The sequence below is a fragment of the Salvia hispanica genome, chromosome 5 (genome assembly GCF_029641045.1).
Source record: "Salvia hispanica isolate PSC_SH4W2 chromosome 5, Shi_PSC_v1, whole genome shotgun sequence".
Taxonomy (NCBI): Eukaryota; Viridiplantae; Streptophyta; class Magnoliopsida; order Lamiales; family Lamiaceae; genus Salvia; species Salvia hispanica.
This window is the reverse complement of record NC_142696.1, coordinates 1158023-1176848: the sequence shown is the minus strand read 5'-3', so window position 1 is coordinate 1176848 and position 18826 is coordinate 1158023. Positions and strand designations below refer to the sequence as shown.

The 18826-nt window shown below is 40.9% G+C and overlaps 3 protein-coding genes and 3 pseudogenes across 5 annotated transcripts; 4 read left to right on the top strand and 2 right to left on the bottom strand.

The window, feature by feature from the left end:
* The first annotated feature begins 706 nt into the window (after nt 1-706).
* Nucleotides 707-3572, top strand: EXO70G1 (exocyst subunit exo70 family protein G1). The gene has a single exon (XM_048083457.2). It carries the CDS (start codon nt 1273-1275, stop codon nt 3292-3294), a length of 2022 nt encoding a protein of 673 aa, XP_047939414.1. The 5' UTR covers nt 707-1272; the 3' UTR covers nt 3295-3572.
* Nucleotides 3573-4055: 483 nt separating this feature from the next.
* On the bottom strand, nt 4056-5759 carry LOC125186968 (uncharacterized). Its single transcript, XM_048083459.2, has 2 exons — nt 5613-5759; nt 4056-5316 (listed from the first exon to the last, which is right to left on the bottom strand). Exon 2 carries the CDS (start codon nt 5290-5292, stop codon nt 4228-4230), a length of 1065 nt encoding a protein of 354 aa, XP_047939416.1. The 5' UTR covers nt 5293-5316; nt 5613-5759; the 3' UTR covers nt 4056-4227.
* A 503-nt stretch (nt 5760-6262) lies between these two features.
* LOC125187033 (disease resistance protein RGA2 pseudogene) lies at nt 6263-11719 on the bottom strand (annotated as a pseudogene). 2 transcript variants are annotated; one of them, XR_016130929.1, is made up of 4 exons: nt 11498-11719; nt 7950-11303; nt 7761-7846; nt 6263-7397 (listed from the first exon to the last, which is right to left on the bottom strand). The product of XR_016130929.1 is annotated as a disease resistance protein RGA2 pseudogene, transcript variant X1 (transcript). The 2 variants fall into 2 exon arrangements; XR_016130930.1 differs by having other exon boundaries at nt 7954-11303.
* Nucleotides 6572-7579, top strand: LOC125187035 (protein ENHANCED DISEASE RESISTANCE 2-like pseudogene; annotated as a pseudogene).
* A 3656-nt stretch (nt 11720-15375) lies between the features above and the next one.
* Nucleotides 15376-17030, top strand: LOC125187108 (putative late blight resistance protein homolog R1A-10; annotated as a pseudogene).
* Nucleotides 16958-18010, top strand: LOC125190075 (putative late blight resistance protein homolog R1B-8). The gene has a single exon (XM_048087272.2). It carries the CDS (start codon nt 16958-16960, stop codon nt 18008-18010), a length of 1053 nt encoding a protein of 350 aa, XP_047943229.2.
* Nucleotides 18011-18826: the final 816 nt, after the last annotated feature.

Sequence of the window (18826 nt, the reverse complement as noted above, 5' to 3'; positions counted from 1 at the left end):
GTGTCACGCCAACTCTTTGATTACCGAGAAAATAATTTTGATAATAATAATCTTAAAAATCAATTGCAACATCATAATATTATTACGATATTTAAAAATTGTACTCCATTAAACGCAAATAAATATTTATACAATATTAATAAAATAAAAAACATCACGGCCGACAATGAAGATGAATATTTGCAAAATATGAGTAGACATGAAGTTAGTTGTCATTAATCCCCATCCTTTTAGCCCTAATCATGACTAATTTGATTCGAATCTTGAATGTTTTTTTATGCAAGTAATTTAATTCATTTACTAGTACATCAGTGAAATATTACAGTAATCCGTTTCTTTATAGCTGAGGCAAAACTTTTCGGCACTGAGTTTTAAAAATGAATGTTAGGTGTATTAAATAAATAGATAAAAAAGTAAGAGAGAGAAAAATGTATAGGGAATAAAGTAGAAAGAATAAAGTAAGAGAGAGTAAAATAAGAAAGAGAAAAAAGTTAGTACCATATATGGAAATGACTCAACTATGAAGAAACTTCTCGAAATGAAAAAATGACTCAACGAAGAAACGGAGGGAGTACATTATTTACGTGATTGTCAAATAGGAGTAATATTTTTTATTTAATTAAAATTTATAAAAATATTCGTGTGATTTGTGAAGCAAAGAAGTAAAATGCGAGTAAAAAAAATGTCTGAACCCAAAATATAAATATAAAATTGACAACCAAATTTACCTGTGATTTCCTTTGGACTTGAGCTAGCAAAATTTATCGGTTCCCGATTTAGGGTTCTTTCTCGTTTCTCTCACATCCTGATTTATCTCCCACTATCTGTAGGTTCCCACTCTGAATCATTGCGTTGTTGGTGCTGTTTGTTTATAACCTTTTGCCGTTGTCGAACTGATCTACTTTTTGGATTTTTTATAAATCGGCTTTTAGATCATCACACACACATATATGTATGTGTGCTTTGTTGATTATTGATTTGTTGTTGTAAGTGTTGGATACTCCAACAGAGGGAAACGAGATTGGTTGGTGTATAAATTATTGATTTATATATGGTCGCTGGTTGTTGGGATTTTTGCATTTGTGCTTTTTTGTGGTTGAGATTTGGTGAATTTGGTCGCGGAAAAGAATGGAGGTTGATTTCTACAGCAATCCAGATTAATTTCATTTGATGTGATGTGTTGTAGCTATGAGCGAAGGAGAATAGGTTTAATTTAGTGTTTTTTCGTAACAACCAGCTGGATTGAGTTGGTTTTGATAAATTTTGGGGGAAATGATGGATAAAGGCATTGAGCATTTGATATCTGCTAGGAAGCTGTTGAAGGAGAGCTTAGAGAAATCGAGAGCTTTAGGTTCGTCGTTGGAGAAGGTAGGGCCTAGATTAGACGAGATCAACCAAAGATTACCATCTATGGAAGTAGCAATTCGACCTATTCGTGCTGAGAGTGAGGCTCTGAGCTCTGTTGGTGGTCATATAAATAGAGCTGTAGTCCCTGCTGCAGCAGTTCTCAAGGTTTTTGATGCCATCCACGGCCTTGAGAAGTCGTTGTCCGACCCTCAGTCTAACTTGCCCGGGTACCTTAGCGTGCTCAAACGCCTTGAGGAGGCGTTGAGGTTTTTGGGGGAGAATTGTGGCATGGCTATCCAGTGGCTGGGTGATATTGTGCAGTATTTGGAGGATCATAAGGTGGCGGACACACGGTTCATCTCAGGATTAAAGAAGGCTTTGAAGAATATCCGGGAATTGGAGACTGCTGAGGAGAAGGGCCATCTTGATGGTGGGTTGCTTGATGTTGCTTTGGATAGACTGGAAAGTGAGCTCCAGCGGCTGCTAACTGAGAATAGTGTCCCGTTGCCTATGTCCTCACCGGCCTTGCCTGGCGAACAGGCCAGCATTGCCCCTTCACCTTTGCCCGTGGCCGTGATTCAGAAGTTGCATGCTATATTAGGGAGGTTAGCTGTGAATGACAGGCTTGAGAAGTGTATATCCATCTACGTGGAGGTCAGGAGCTCGAATGTTAGAGCAAGTTTACGAGCTCTCAATCTGGATTATCTTGAAATATCGGTGTCTGAGTTCAATAATGTCGCGAGCATAGAGGGTTATATTGCTCAATGGGGCAAGCATTTGGAGTTTGCCATGAAGCACCTCTTTGAGGCCGAATACAAGCTCTGCCACGATGTGTTTGATCGGATGGGACCAGACGTGTCCAAGAGCTGCTTCCCTAAGATAGCTGCGCAGGCGGGGATTCTCGCTTTCTTGCAGTTTGGCAGAACAGTGACTGAGAGTAAGAAGGATCCCATCAAGCTGTTGAAGCTTTTAGATATATTTGCATCACTAAATAAACTTAGGTTGGATTTCAACCGGCTTTTCGGTGGAGCTGCCTGTGCTGAGATACAGAACATGACTAGGGATCTGATCAAGAGAGTGATCGAAGGCTCATGTGAGATTTTCTGGGAGCTTTTAGTCCAGGTCGAGCTGCAACGACAAACCCCGCCTCCTGCAGATTGCAGCATCCCAAGAGTAGTCACCTTCATCACTGATTATTGTAACAAACTCCTTGGCGATGAGTATAAGCCGATCCTCACTCAAGTTTTAGTCATCGAGAGAAGCTGGAAGCACGAAAGTTTCCAAGAGCGGATCCTCATCACCGAGCTTCTGAATCTAGTCAAAGCCATCGAGCTCAACTTGGAGGCGTGGTCAAAGGGCTATGAAGACGCAGTCCCTTCATATGTGTTCTTGATGAACAACCATTCACATCTGTACAAGTATCTAAAAGGGACGAAGCTAGGAGGCATTGTGGGAGAGCCTTGGTTGAGCGAACACGACCAGTACAAGGAGTATTACTCCGCTATATTTCTCAGAGAGAGCTGGGGCAAGCTTCCCACACATTTAAGCAGGGAGGGTCTGATCTTGTTCTCAGGGGGGCGTGCCACAGCTCGTAATCTGGTGAAAGAGCGTCTGAAGGAATTCAACGAAGCCTTTGATGACATGTATGCAAAGCAGTCGAAATGGGTTATTCCTGACAAGGATCTCCGCGAGAAAACATGTCAGGCCATAGTTCAAGCCATTGTGCCTGTTTATCGCAGCTATATGCAGAACTATGGACCATTGGTTGAGCAAGACCCTAGCACGAGTAAATACGCCAAGTACACGGCTCAGTCTCTGGAGAAGATGCTTCTCTCCCTTTTCCTTCCCAAGCTGCCCAAGCAAGTGAGTTTTCAGATGAAGCAGGCAAGTGGGAAGTTCAGCAACGGGGCAGCGGATCAGTATCAGACGCCTCCAACGGTTAAATGATCAAACGCGCTGTGCAGATAGAGAATTTGACTTTGTAGACGCGCTATTTAAGGTCCTCTCTTGTTGCTCATTTATTTCTCCTGTGTATTCACTCTACACAAATACTGCCTGTACAATTACTTGAGGTAAGTAGATATCTCCAGCAGCATTGGAAAAAAAAAGTAAAAGAATTTAGGAGTTACACCTTGTTGAAAGCTAGAACTGCAAGAATTTAGAAGCATGATTTGAATGTCAATTGTATTATGAATAAATGGTCCACTTTTTGTGTGATGATAAAACTGGCGTCTTGTATGTCTGATACATATTTTTACAGCCTTCGGTTACCTGTTCTTGGCATTTGTTTGATTATGGTTTTTAGATCATCACTTTGTATTTTATTTGTGGAACTATTCTTATTTTGGTCTCTACTACATTGACATCTTTGTTGTTGATGCTCATTTAATGTATTAAATGACACCATCAATATAGGAATTGTTGTAAATTACAAAACAAGATATCAATAGATCATTTTCTGCTTCAGGTAGTGTGTAGGTTTGTGGTTTAATTTATTGACCACCAGCGCGCCTCCACTGCAGATGTTGATCTAGAAATAACTGATGGGGATAAACTATCAATTTATATCTATCTATGAGATGAATTATATTTACAGATGGTAACATTTTAGCTGGAGTTTGAGCTATCTTGTCATTCTATCGATGAGACGAATCAGGAATTGACAGGAGCTAATAGTCTTGATGATGAACTAGTTATCTACCATGATATGAACTAAAAGACCGAAATATATCAAGTAAGGATCACCTTTTACAGTTTTAGTGGTGTTTGATACTAATAACTTGTAAAAGATAAAGATCAAATTAAAAAAAGCAACAGTCAGCATAAAACACAATATGTTCCACTTGCATCAGTATATATCAATCATCCTTGAGTGGTTTGTCATTTATCCTGCGACGAGATGACAGATTCAAACGCTCCAGCAAGCGCCCTCACTTTGTTTGCCTTATTCTCACGAAGCTTGTTTGCTGTCTCCTCGATTACATCGTTGGAAACTGGTGAGTCATACTTCCCATGTGTTTTATCTTGCTGCCTCTGAGTAGCTGAGTTTTCTTGCTTCGTTTCAACTGCTGGCTCGGTTTCCTTAGACTCAACTGCAACCGCTGCTTGCTCCTCTGGTGCTACTTTGACCTCTTTCTCTTTAGCCTCTGCACGAGAATTGTCTTCAATTGTCTTGTTATTGGCAGGTGACTCTGTAGAAGATCCGGCAATACGAACTGTTGGATCTTCTCTTACTAAATCATCGATGCCATCAGCAGCTTCATTGAGGTAAGAGTATTCGATATCTTGGAGCTGCATTTCAGATTCAGGAAGATTGCAAATGCTTAGATCTTCATTTCTTTCAGGATTGACACGTTGTTCCTTTGTTGCTGGATCACTACACCCACTCTCCTTCTTCGAGCCGATGCTGCTTCTTCTCCCACTGCCCACAGACGAACTGGTGGAGAGGCGACGCTTTCCTTCTTCCTTCTCCACCGGTTTCCATTTCTTAGCAGCAGCACCCACCACCTTAGGGGAAACCACGGCCTTGACTAGGCGCGAGGAGGCACGGCGGGCAGCACCAGCAGCGGCAGCAACAGCAGTTGGGACGCGCGTCTTATGTGTAGGAGTTGCTGTCTTGCTATCCAAGGATCGTGTTCTGGTCTTTGCTGGCGTGCTTGGAGTGGCCGGGGAGGGTGGTTTCCTCGTCTGAGTCCTGGAAACACCGGCAGTAGCCTTGGAAACACCTGTAGTAATAGCCTTGGAAACACCTGTAATGGCCTTGGAAACACCGGAAGAAGCTGGGGCTTTCGACGCTACCGGCCTCGTCTCTTTTTGTGGTGCAGTTGAAACTTTTGGTTTGAGGGAGATTTGATTTACAACTCCTTTAAGCCTTGCTGCTCCTGTTTTTGGAGAAGGTGATGCCTTCTCCTTGCCAGGGAGAGCATCTCTTCTTCTTGTTGCCATACAATGATTGGTAGTTCTTGATGCCTACGTTTGGAAATATTCGCGTCGGTTGTGAAATACGAGACATAACATGAACAATGATTCGATTTATGATAAACAAAGAGAATTCTTGGTTCAGTTTTCCGCCTCAACGACAGGAAAAAAAGGACTGATCAAAAGATATAAAAAAACACAAGACAATTCCAAATGCATTTAAATATGTAAAATGTTATGGCAATTTCACATTAGTTCAATGTTTAAAAAAAAATTGTGCATTGTGCAATGGCATTAAAATGGAGATTGAAATTTGAAAATGGGAGTAGTAGTATAAGGAGCAGTACCTTTTGATGATGAAAAAATGTTGAAGTCTTTTTCTTCCCAACTAAATGATTGAGAAGAAAAAGAATGAGAAGAAGATGGAATATTTCTTCTGTCTATGAAAGAAAGTTGACACTATTTGAAAAAGAAGAGAGACATGAGAGGTATTTGTTTGAAGGATAGGTGACTTAAAAATCAAACCTTAAATCATGGAGAGCCTCAAATATTATAGAAATATCAAAATTTTCTGTTATTTATATTATCTCTACTTGTATTTTATCTGGTTAATATGCATATGGGTGTGGACGTGTGGTAGTGGTATTATAAATGGTTATTATTTTATTATGATAATATTACAAATAATGCATTTGTATTGATAATATTACAAATGCTAATATGTTAATATTAGCATTTGTATTGATAATATTATTATTATGATAATATTACAAATAATGCATTTGTATTGAAATTTCTAAACTTTCATTAAATTCCAGTCATGCACACTAATTTTACTATTTACGTAATTACCAAATTATTTATTAATCTAATTTCGCAGCTAATCCATATATTTCAGCGCTAACACCACTTCCTGACACAATCGGACGACGGTGGAAAACGTCATGTTAATGCCACACAATTGGATTGTGCCATATAATTTAGTAAGCAAGTCATGTCAACGTAACATTCTCAGTTGATTATAATCAGATCGAATCGTTAGATCAACAGTAGTACGGAGACTATATAACAAAATCAGAATTTGACGAGAGCAATGAATTTAAAAAAAAAATGGAGAGTTAGAATCACATTCATCCCCATCTCTCTCTACATTCTATTTCTAAAACATTTCTAATTCTAAATAAATATATGTAAAATGAAAAGGTAGTTAACTTCTCCCTCCTTATATAACCGCCCAAATCGTTTTCCCTCCAAATCCAATAACCGTTATTTAATCACGGCGGAGCTCTCCTCCGCCACCGTTAATATGTGCTCGTTGAAACAAATGAAGCGATCTTCCACGGCCATGGAAGATTGGAGAGAGGAAGCGATCCGCCGCGGATCCTTGAAACACGTGGATCTCACCACCGGATCCAACGGCTGGGCGGCGCCTCCTGGCGACAATTTCTCCGTCCGAGGAGCTAATTACCCTACCAAAAAGAGCAAATCTCCCGCCGGCGATTACCTCCTCGATCCCGCCGGCGTCGACTGGATCCGATCCAACGGCAGGCTCGACCACCTCCTCGCGCGCCGCGACAACCGCGTGATGAGCGCGATCCGCCGCGGATCGGGATCGGAGCAATCAGCGCCGTTCGTGATCGCGGTGAATCTCCAGATCCCCGGCCGCGAGCATCACTCCGTGGTTTTCTATTTCTCGAGCAAGGAAGGGGAAGGGGAAGGGGAATCGATCGGATCGAATCCGCTGCTCTCCGATTTCGTAAACGGATCGGACGAGTATCGCGACGGCCGATTCAAAATCGTGAATAAGATCGTGAAAGGACCGAGGATTCTGAAGGCGGCGGTGGGGAGGTACTCGGCGTGCCTCCTCGGGAAGGCGGTGGGGTGCAGCTACCACCGCGGGGCGGATTATCTGGAGATCGACGTCGACATCGGCAGCTCCTCCGTCGCGGCGACGATTCTGAAGCTGGCGCTGGGGTGCGTGAAGGCGGTGACGGTGGATTTGGGGTTTTTGGTGGAGGGGAAGACGGAGGAGGAGCTGCCGGAGAAGCTGTTTGGTGCGGTGAGGATTTGCCAGATGGAGATGAGCTCGGCGATGTTCGTAGACGCCGCCGCCGTCAGTAATAAGGTATTTCCTGTCGATTGTGATGAAAGTTAGAGATGTATATATAGAATTAATTTTGGTGGTTTTGTTTTTGTTTTTGTTTTCCCCAATTTTGAGGTGATTAAGTTTCTTCATATTTCTTACTGATGATTTTTTGTTCCATCTGCAATGATAATTAGTGAATCTTAATAGTAGTATATTTTTGTCTCTGAATATGTGCATTTCTTAGGTTCAATGTTGGTTTTTTGGGTATCAAAGCATATTATAATCATAAAAGAGAAGGAATAAAACACACACAAGAGCATTTGCAAGAGAAAAAAAGATGAGATCAAAGGTCTTGGGTTTGAATCACAATTAACACATCAACTAATATAAATGTGTTAGTTGGTTCTACCTGGTTAGAGGAGGCTCTTCGAGCCACGTTGCTTGAAAGCCCGTCCCTGTGCAATCCGTGCAGCATGCAGGATCCTGCATAGGTTGCTGATATGCGCAAGTGCAACAGAATGGTTCGTGTTAGCACAGAGAGAGAGAGAGAGTGAAAGAGCAGGAAGAGCTTCATATATAGGATGGAAAAGGAAAAGACCTACGAAATCCGGAGAATGTACGCTGAGGGGGGCTTTGACATCACGTGGTTTCATACAACTAAACCAATCTCTGACCTCACTTAACGCATCATTCATCTGCATGTGGTACTGAATTAGTTATAAGGAATTCGGAGGTGGCGAATATGGGAAATCTTGTGCCAATCCTCTCCCGTTCCTCTCTGGCACCGTCTTTCTAGTTGTGGGCATAGGCTGATACTTAGGTCATTCACATTTGGCAGAGCTGGAATTGATACAAGCTTCGGGCAATCGCAAATATCAAGCGTATGAAGAGATGGTAGCTGGCCGGGGAGTAATTCCAACTCAGGAAGATAGATCAGGTGTAGGAATTTGAGTGAGGAGAGGAGCTGCAAAGCCTGTGATAAGCACCTCATATTGGGAAGATGAGATAACTGGAGCCATTCAAGATTATGAAGATGTTTAATCTCCTCTGGCAACTCTATTATTTCTTGGCAGGAAACTATTTTGAGCCGGCACAGAGCAGTGAGATGCTGTAACATCCCTTGTGGAATACATGTCATTGTATCGCAACATAATAGACGTAAACTGGTGAGCTTTTTTAAGGCTTCTAGACCTTCTCGTGTCACCGAGATATCTTTTGCACCCCCAATTGTCAATGACCGGAGCTTACTGTACTTTACCAGCGTTTCTAATGGGAAACATGCCAGGCTCTCCTCAATTTCCACAAACAATTGCCTAGGAATATCCTGCTCAGATAATAAAGCCAGAGTCGAGCCACTACATTTTAGATTATCCAACTTTCGGAGGGACGGGAGTGGTTGCAGTATTAGTGAAGCGCAACGCGTAATCCATAGCGTTTTAAGATTTGGGAATGCTTTGTTTCCCTCGTGCTCCTTCGAAAGCCTCTTTAGGTTTGGGAGGCCTGATAAATGCAACTCTTCAAGAGCAAAGAACTGTATCTTTACTGGGTTTCGACTTCCAACTTCTTCAATAATATACTCCATCCCCATTTTCTGTAAAAACAGCCTTTTAAGATGAGTTAGCTCGCCCAGTTTTGGAAGACGCATACAATTTGCGCAGTTTCTAACATCAATCACAACAATTTTTTCCAGAGTTGAATTTGTCATCCAACGTGGAAGATATCTACCACTGAAGCCCTCTATCCAGAGATATTCAAGATTGGGGTGAGGTTCAAGGGCTTCCAACACCTTTTCATCAACATCTTCCTCTAACTTGGATAAATCGGTTCTTTCCCATGACAACCTCAACTTTCTGAGATTCTTTTTATCAGCAATATTTGCTTTCTTTGCATCCAAGTAATCATTTACTCTCTCCAAATGTCGAATCTCAAGCTCACCGCTGAGGTTCAAGCATTGCAGTTCCTCAAGTTGGTTACCTTTCTTGACACCCACAACAAACATACTTAATGTTTTGAGGCCAGTTAACTCTCTCATTTTAGAGGGCATCTCTGACAATGACTTACAATATGACAAACATAGATGTTCAAGATTATGTAAGGATGTCAGCTTCTTAGGTAAAGCCAATAGACTGTCACAGAAATCCAAGTTGAGAATTTGCAAATTCCAAAGAGTACATAATGAGTTTGGCAACATGCAAATTGTAGATGTAGACAAATTCAAGTATCGCAAATGTTTAAGATTGCCGATGGAAGGAGGCAAAACTTTTATCCCTTTATCATTTGCATGTAATACTCTTAAACTTGTGAGCTCCAATAGGGAAGAAATGTTCATATCTTGCTGAAAAGTTTTGGGAAACAAGACAGTTCTATCTACCAAATTTACCTCGCGGATAGTAGAGGTTTTCAAAATATTTCTTTCACTTTGTATTCGTGGGACTTTGTTCTCCATTACTGATTGCGCTAGGTCATGAACAAGATCATGCATATTGATCATGTCGTTGCATGTTGATTGTAGAAGAGATCTTAGTAGTAGCTCATTACATATTTGATTTCCAACATCTTCAACTTGTATATTACCTTTTGATGAAATATGACCATGAGCTATCCACAAAAGGATCAATTCTTTTTTCTGAATTTGATGGCCCTTGAGAAAAGAGGCAAAATAAGTAAAGCATTGCCTAAGCTCCAAAGGTAGATGATGATAACTCAATCTCAAAGCTGGCATTATCAAACTCTCTTCTGGAGTGAGCTTCCATAATTCACTCTCTCTCACATATATCCATTCATCTTGTGTCCTTTTAAACCGTAGAATCCCTCCAAGCGCCTTAGCGGTGAGGGGCACGCCAGCACACTTATTCACAATCTCTTTCCCAATTATTTCTAGCTGTGGAGATACCACTTCTTCTGGTCCGAAGGCGCGTGTCCTGAGTAACATCCAACAATTCTCATCCGACAACCCCTCGAGGCAATGAGCTGGAAGTGTTCCCATTATATTAGCAACCTTCTTTTGGCGTGTGGTGACAATGATGGATGCGCCAGTTGAGCCACATGATAGAGTATCTTTCAACTCAAACCATTTCTCTTGCTGGTCATTCCAGACATCATCAAGTACAATTAAGTATCTTTTTTTGTTCAACAACTCCCACAGTTGACGCTCTACAACATCCAACTGCTGCATATCCGCAACTCTCGTGCTCCCTGTGGCGGCTTCAATCATTGCTTTCACCAAAGGCTTTAATTCGAAATGATCGGAGACACAAACCCAAATTCTTATATCAAAGTGGTCCACCACCCGCGGATTGTTAAAGACTAACTGTGCAAGAGTTGTCTTCCCAAGACCGCCCACACCAATGATTGGCAGCACAGATATATCTTGATTTTCCTTTACCTCATTCACCAACATCTCCACAATCTTGTCTTTCTCTTCCTCTCTACCATAAATCCAATCAGACTGGTTCAACATGGAGCCCGTCTCACGCGAGGCGGCAACTTCTCTAGGCCTATCAACAGGCATCTCTCGCAGATGAAACTTAGTGCGCTCTGCAGCAACACCTTCCAGTTTTCCCGTGACTCGTCTCATCTTCCTTCCAATCTTGTGACCGAACCCAATCTTATCGAGGATGTTGCAACTCAGTTTGCTGCCAGTGTGTTTGAGTTTGGACACCTGAGTGCAACACTCATCCAAGATGTCATCAATCTCATAAGCAAGGACGTTGAGCTTCTGCAGCCAATCTCGAATTGGCCTGCTCTCGATTTGCTTCTCCTCGGCATCTTCCAACACGGCTTGAAGGGTGGTTAGGGTGCTCGAAAGCTTCTGCATCTCATCGTCAACGCCTAGGATCAGTCCAATCTCATCCTTAATAAGCGAGCCTAGATTATCAAGAACGACTTGAAGAAATGCCCCAGCCATACTGGAATAACAGGATTAATTCTTTTGTGAAAAACTTCTTTTGATCTGCCAAATTTCAAGTACAAGGACGATGAATATGGACATGATAAATCAGTTTTGAAGTTGCAAATTTTCTAGTAACAAGAACATGATATGATCATAATATTCATATGGCAATACTCATAGCACTCTAAAGTTAGCATTAACATGGTAAGAAATATCATTAGCATTAAGATGGTAAGAAATAATACTATCATTACCTTAAAGCAAGTAATATGATGGCAAGCGGAGAGGTAGTCAACGGCGGCGGCGCATCGGCGGTGAGATGAGAGAGGAATTGAGGAAGAACGAGAGCCACAGAGTCAACAGAGAGTAGTTCAACAGACGGTGTATAAATCAAGAGAGAAATATAAAGATGAGTTGACTAATATCATTGAAAAATTCATTTTAATCAGTGTGAATCAAACAACCCATTTAAAGAACAATTTTGCCCGTCTCAAGTTTCCGAAAGGATCTCCTGCACCACCTTTCCTACTCCATTCCTAATCCACCTCTCACAACTTAATAAAATCCACTGCTCAAATTTGGCTTCAATGGTTTTTCCACATGTCTTAGTTTCAGATTCATTTCTATAAATATTTAATGCCTCCCTCCCATAGTAATATACATTTTTGATTAATTATAAGTTTTAATGCATAATTAGTAAAATAATAGAGAGGTTGAAAGAAAAAACTACTATCGAAGAATAAGTCTCATCTCAAACTAAAAAAAAAAGTGAATATTATTGTGGGACGAAAGAAATATTAAATTATGATATTTATATTGTAATTTAACTCAAATGATTACTTATTCTGTCCCAATCCGGATCACCTAATGCATTTCCTAATTCATTTCCTGCTCCACTCCTCACATACATGAGAGTGGACCCCACTATAATATAATATGTTTGTGAGGGGTGGCGTAATGTTTGTGAGGGGTGGCGTAAGAAATGGATTAGAGAATGCATTAGATGATTCGGATCGGTTCTGTCCAAACATATATCATCAGTCCCATTATAAGTGAAATCCTGTGACTATAATTACCTTATATAGTAATTAATTACTAACCACATATCAACATGTAGAGAAAATGCTTCCTAATGGAGAAATTAAAAATGTGCATTTTCTCTCATGGCAGTTTAAATCCCTTTATATCAATTTTCTTATTTATCCATAATATATAATTTCTTTTTAATATATATTCAAATTATGCATTAAGTTGACGCTTTCAAAGTATTTTTGTTGACACATGAAATAAAACTACTTATATAAATTAGTAAGACAAATAATCCAATGGGGGAGTGATCAATTGCTAACTTATCATTTAATTGCTAACTACGACTAATTTAAGGCCATAGGATTTTAGAAAACGTGTGGTCTACAATTTGCCATGTGTGATTTTCATTTTTATTAATTAAATCGAAAAAGATTAAAAAAAAACTCCAAATTAGGGTTTTGGATGAAAATGTCAATACAGTGTTCCGAAAATATCAACACAATGCTTTGAAAATGTCAACACAGTGCTTTAAGAATGTTAACTCATTGCTTATATTGACATTCTACATGTATTAGAGCATCCACTATAGGTGGACACTTTTTGGTGGACATTTTTTTTTTGTCCATAGCCCCATTTTATTTGTCCACAGCCAAAAAAAAAGTGTCCGCGGCAATAGTGGACACTTTTTGGTGGACAAATTTCACTTTATTTTATTTGTTGTATATTTTAATTCAATTACAATTAAAATTATCGGACTATAAATAATTAGAGAAAAACGGCTAGTGCAATAAAATTAAAATTGAAAACTAAATTTTCGTCGGATTAAAGTGAGGAAAAAATTACAACAAAAATTTGATCTACGGAAAATCACACATGTTCTTCACGCTACGCCGCCTCCCCTACGTGCCCAGACCTCTTCAATCAAATCGACCTGGAGTTGGTCATGTGCTGTGCTCCTGCGTATATCAGCGAAACGTTGGATCAGATATTCATTACTACGTGGTACACCCATCTGTATCGGCGCGGAGGCAACGCCGTGACTTGTACTTGCACCATCTTCCGGCGCCCAACGTTCTGCAGCAAATCCTTCATCTTCTATTATCATATTGTGCAATATGATACATGCTACCATAATATTCGCGACATCATCTTCGTGCCAAACTCGTGCCGGGCAGCGTAGAATGGGCCATCGCGCTTGGAGCACACCAAAAGCTCGCTCAACATCTTTCCTAGCGGCCTCTTGTTTTCGCGCAAAATATTGTCTCTTCGCTCCAGCCGGTTGGCGAAGTGTCTTGACGAATACGGGCCAACGAGGGTATATTCCATCTGCCAAATAGTATCCCCTGCGATACTGCGTGCCATTTGCTACAAAACTGATCTCTGGACCCTCTCCCCGTCACTCATCATTGAAGATAGGCAACGACTGCAGAACGTTGATGTCGTTGTTCGAACCTGCAACACCGAAATACGCATGCCAGATCCGCAAACGGTAGTCAGCAACGGCTTCGAGGATCATTGACGGATGTTTATGCTTGAAACCGGTAGTGAACTGGCCTTTCCACGCCACCGGGCAGTTTTTCCACTCCCAATGCATGCAATCAATGCTGCCCATCATGCCTGGGAAATTGTGCACTGCACCGTGCATATCTAGCAGTCTCTGGCACTCATCAGGGGTTGGCTTTCGTAGGAACTCCGGACCAAAGACTTCCCGAATGCCCTTACAAAACTGCCGGAGCACATTTAGACTAGTCGTCTCACCCATCTGTAGGTATTCGTCGAACATATCAGCCGGTCCGGCATAGGCAAGCTGCCTAATTGCAGAGGTGCATTTCTGCAAAGTAGACAGCCCGATCCGTCCAGTGCAATCACTCCGGAGCGTGAAGCACTCGAACCGGTCCGCCAATGTCGTCGCTATATGGGTAAAGAGCGGTCGCGACATTCTGAAACGCCGACGAAAAATCTTAGCCGGGTAACGAGGGTCAGCGCTAAAGTAGTCGGCCATTAGCCGCTCAGCCGCTCCGACATGGTCTCGTGGGATTGTCCGACGATGACGAATCTCACGAGGGATCGCCGCCGCCTCCGCCTCCTCGTCGGCCTCCCTCTGCACCTCTTGAATCAAAGAATCCCATGCTTAATTCCACAAATCATCCATAATCGAAAAGTTTTTAGAGATAGAAAATTTGGATAGAAAGTGAAATGGGTGTGAAGATGTGTGTGGAAAGAAGATGAAAATGGGAGGAATATTTATAAAAAAACCATTATAAATTTGAAATTTTTTTTTTTAAAAATAAATAAATTAAACCAGCGACCGCCGCGCCGGCGTCGCCGCACGATAGATAGGCGCGGCGGCCGCCGCGCTTCTCTCTTCATCGGCCCGTCCTCGCTGCAAACGCGGCGAATGCCCGTCCGCCCCCGGGGCGGACGCCTCCTCCCCTATAGACCGCCGCGGCTAAGCCGCCTCCGGGGCGGCCGGCGCGCCGCCCCTATAGTGGATGCCCTTATATTGACATATTTTATATAGTATGTTGACATTTCTGCTTGTACGAAAAAATTTAAAAAATTCGAAATTTTTTTCAAAATTTGACGTCGGAGCATATGATATCGTTGGAATCCTTATGAAATTATCTTTAATTTGATATATGTTGCAGGGTGTTAACGATTGTACAGCGTCTACAACGTCTTTTCTGATCAACCATCACGTTTCCTCTTTGTTGCAGGGTGTTAACGATTGTACAAATATATCAGTTTCCGATTTGCAGTTCGCGACAAGTTGTACGAATGTTTCGGGTACATACGAGCTATAATAATAAATTTTCAGATGAGCATCTAGTTTCCATTTATCACTCATTTTTTAATATTTCTTTCTCCTATTTTATTCACATATTTCTTTCTCTTCCACTTTATTGATTTTGAATTAAAACCCGTGCCATCCATCAATGAGATTATTTTTGGTAGACCGAGAGATTAATTTTTTTCAATAATTTGTCTTGAAACAAGACAAAACTGAAATTCAGGCAATGGACCATTGTCATACACAAGTAATATCACTTTTATCGCCATGCAATAAATTTCAAGTAAAGATATTGTAGACCATTTTGAGTGGATAAGAGGTTATGTAGTGATTTAGTGAAAGATTGATTGTATTCTACTTCTCACTTCTCAAGAGATAACTGTCTTGCAGAGATATCTGTATTTTTGCTACAAGAGATCTGAAAGAAAAAAATGGCATACAATCTTCAATCTCTGATCACCATCCTACAGCAAACCCTTCATCCAGAGCAAACCCACTGGACTTTTGATCACAACAAACCAAAGCTGGAATCCCTACTTCAAACAGCTGAATCTCTGATGCAGATTCTTGAAAAGTCTTCACCCACCAAAATAGCAAGTTTGGAGAGCCAAATCAGAGATACGGTGTATAAAGCGGAGGATATTATTGAATCACAGATGGTTCATCAAAAGCTTTCCCACCCTGAGAGTGAGAGCTTGACCTTTTCCACACCAGATGTGCAGGAAGTCATTCAAGAGCTTGATTCTGCAATGGTGAACATGGCTGAGAAGACGATGAGTTCATCATCGAGTGATTTGCAGCAAGTAACTCAACAACTTGAAACTGTGAAGCTCGTGGAAGTGGAGGAAAAGAGTGCTTTGGTGGGAGTTGATGCAGATCTGTTGGAGTTGAAGCATCGTCTCACGAATACGGAAACGAAGGTGGAGACCATACTCATCAGTGGTATGGGTGGTATCGGTAAGTCCGCCCTTGCTCGAAATCTTTATAACGATCCATGTATTGTTTCTCACTTTGATTATCGCGGTTGGGCCGCAATTTCACAAGTTCCCAATAAGCGGGAAATTATGTTAAGTTTACTTCGTGGCCCGGATGAAGAGGTTTGTTGATGGGACAGGAAGATTATGAGTTGAAACAAATATTGCGTAAGAGATTGTTTGGGCGAAGATGGATGATTGTGTTGGATGATATATGGAGCACGAGCACGAATGTCTGGGACGAGATAAGAATGTCTTTCCAGGATAATAATAATAGTAGTCGGATTGTGATCACTACTAGGGAAACTAATGTGGCGAAACATGTTGCGGGCTCGAAGAGTCTGCATCATGTGCAGGAGCTAGACTATTCTGCGAGTCGGGATCTACTTTGCAAGATTGTTTTTGGTGGAGAGGATTGCCCTGACGAACTGCAAGGAGTGGCAGCTAAGATTGTGAGTATTTGCAGGGGGCTTCCTCTTGCCATTCATGTGATTGGAGGGCTCTTGTCAAAACTAGAAAGATCGAGAGATGTCTGGGAGAATGTTTCAACGGATGTAAAAGCTTCAATTGTTGAATCGGATGAGCATTTCTCAAATATACTTACCTTGAGTTATAATCACTTGCCGATTTATTTGAAACCGTGTTTCTTATACATGGGAGCTTTTCCAGAAGATTATGAGATTAAGGGTTCTAGACTAAAGAGTTTGTGGATAGCTGAAGGATTTGTGAAATCCAATGGAGATAGGAGTTTGGAGGAAGAGGCTGAGAATTACTTACAAGCTCTGGTGGAGAGGAATCTACTTTTGGTTAGACGACAAAAGTACAATGGGAAATCAATGAGTTACTCAATCCATGATTTGTTGAGGGATCTGTGCATAAGGAAAGCTAACGAGGAGAAGTTTTTAAACCTCAAGGATTCCATGCGTCGTGTAAGTGTTCACTCGTCTTCTGAGATAGAAGATGTGTGTGCTTCACCACAATTGATGTCCCATGCTCGATCTTTTATATGCACTGAGAAGAAGATTGCATCTACAGTGTTTTCCATGTTAACATTGGTTAGGGTGCTAGATGTGATGGAAATCAAATACAAAGTGTTCCCAGAAGAAATACTTCAACTTGTCAACCTACGCTACTTAGCTTTCTCGTGCACTTCAGGTATACCTATTGGAATATCAAGATTGTGGAATCTGCAAACCTTGATTTGTAGGGCAGGAATGATTAGTTTGCCTTCTGAGATATGGGAGATGTCTGAATTAAAACGTCTCAAGTTGGTAGGGTTAATTGAAATTGGGGAAGAATACAGGTTTAAATATGTTCATAAGAAGCTGCATAAGATATTCTTTCTACGGATAACTCCTTCAATGATTAGGAATGGTTTCTTTGAGACCATCCCAAATATCATAAGCTTAGGAATCCGTTTCGATGATTCACTGGACAGTGAAGTTGATCTTAGCCATCTTCACAAACTCGAAATTTTAAGATGCATTTCCGACTGGAATAAATATGATTGCCGTTTTCTGCACAAGCTCAGAGTTCCATGTAATATTAGAAAGTTAGTTCTAATTGGATGTGCATTAGCTCAGAGTTTCTTGAGAAATCTGTGTGCACTACCGAAACTGGAAGTGCTCAAAATAAGGTCTTGTATGTTTGAAAGAGACGGAGAGGCAGAGGAAGAAGAGTGGGAGATGGCAGAAGGAGATGAATTCCGCTCACTGCAGTTTTTGAGCATCATTTCCTTAAATATAGTGCGTTGGAGAGCCAACGAGACCAACTTCCCTAAACTCCTGGTGCTGCATGTAATCAGATGTAAGGTGTTAGAGGAAATCCCCTGTGATATTGGAGATATCCCAACCCTCCAAACAATCTTAGTACATGAATGTGGTTCTTCTGTCGTGGCCTCAGCGCGAAAAATTAAGAAGGTTCAGCAAGAGGAGTACGGAAACTATGATCTCAAAGTGCTCATACGAGATTAGAAGCCAAAAGGTACAAATGCTAAACTATAAGCAATTAAAAAAGCATGCTCCATTTTGTTCATATACAACACAATCTAGTCCTTAATATTCGTTTTGAGCTTAAAATCTTTGGTATACTTTCTTGATCACGACTTGTGGTTATTAAACTGTGTGTTTTCTGTATGGTGTAACGAATCTGCATCTTGAATAGTTTCAGCATAACACAAGAATCACTCGTGGCTCGAGCTAAATGTATGTAGCGTAATAAAAGGTAATCCATGTTTATGTCTGTTAGATTTGGGTTTGGTATTGTCTCGCTATGTACTACTATGTAGTTTTTCCCCTTGATTTGATTGCGAACTGCTCGTCTTTTTCAGCTGCTGCTGCTCTTACATCGCTTGCAATGTGCTGCTAAACATCTCGTGGTTGTCACTCTTGGTAGATATGTGATTGTACCAATGTGCTATTCCTGTTGATATTTGTAATTGTTGGGAAATGTGAAGAAGGAATCAAATTTAGTAAGCAGTTGATTTTTGTGATATTGTGTTTGTGATTTTGTATCCATGAATGTATCCTTTGTTTTAGATTTGGCATCTTTGTATGTTCCTTGCTCTGTTTTCTTCAAATATGTGCTAAGTGATTTGAATCTCCAATTTATTGATTCACACTGTCGTGTTGACATGCTGCTGATATTGCTTAAGCATGGCCATTAGACTATGATTTTTTACTCGCTAATATTATTAACTATGGTCGAATTCAGATTTTCCCTTTACTTAAAAAGGTGATACTATGTGTTTAAGATTTCTCACAATTGATAACTCTTGTGATATCAAATCA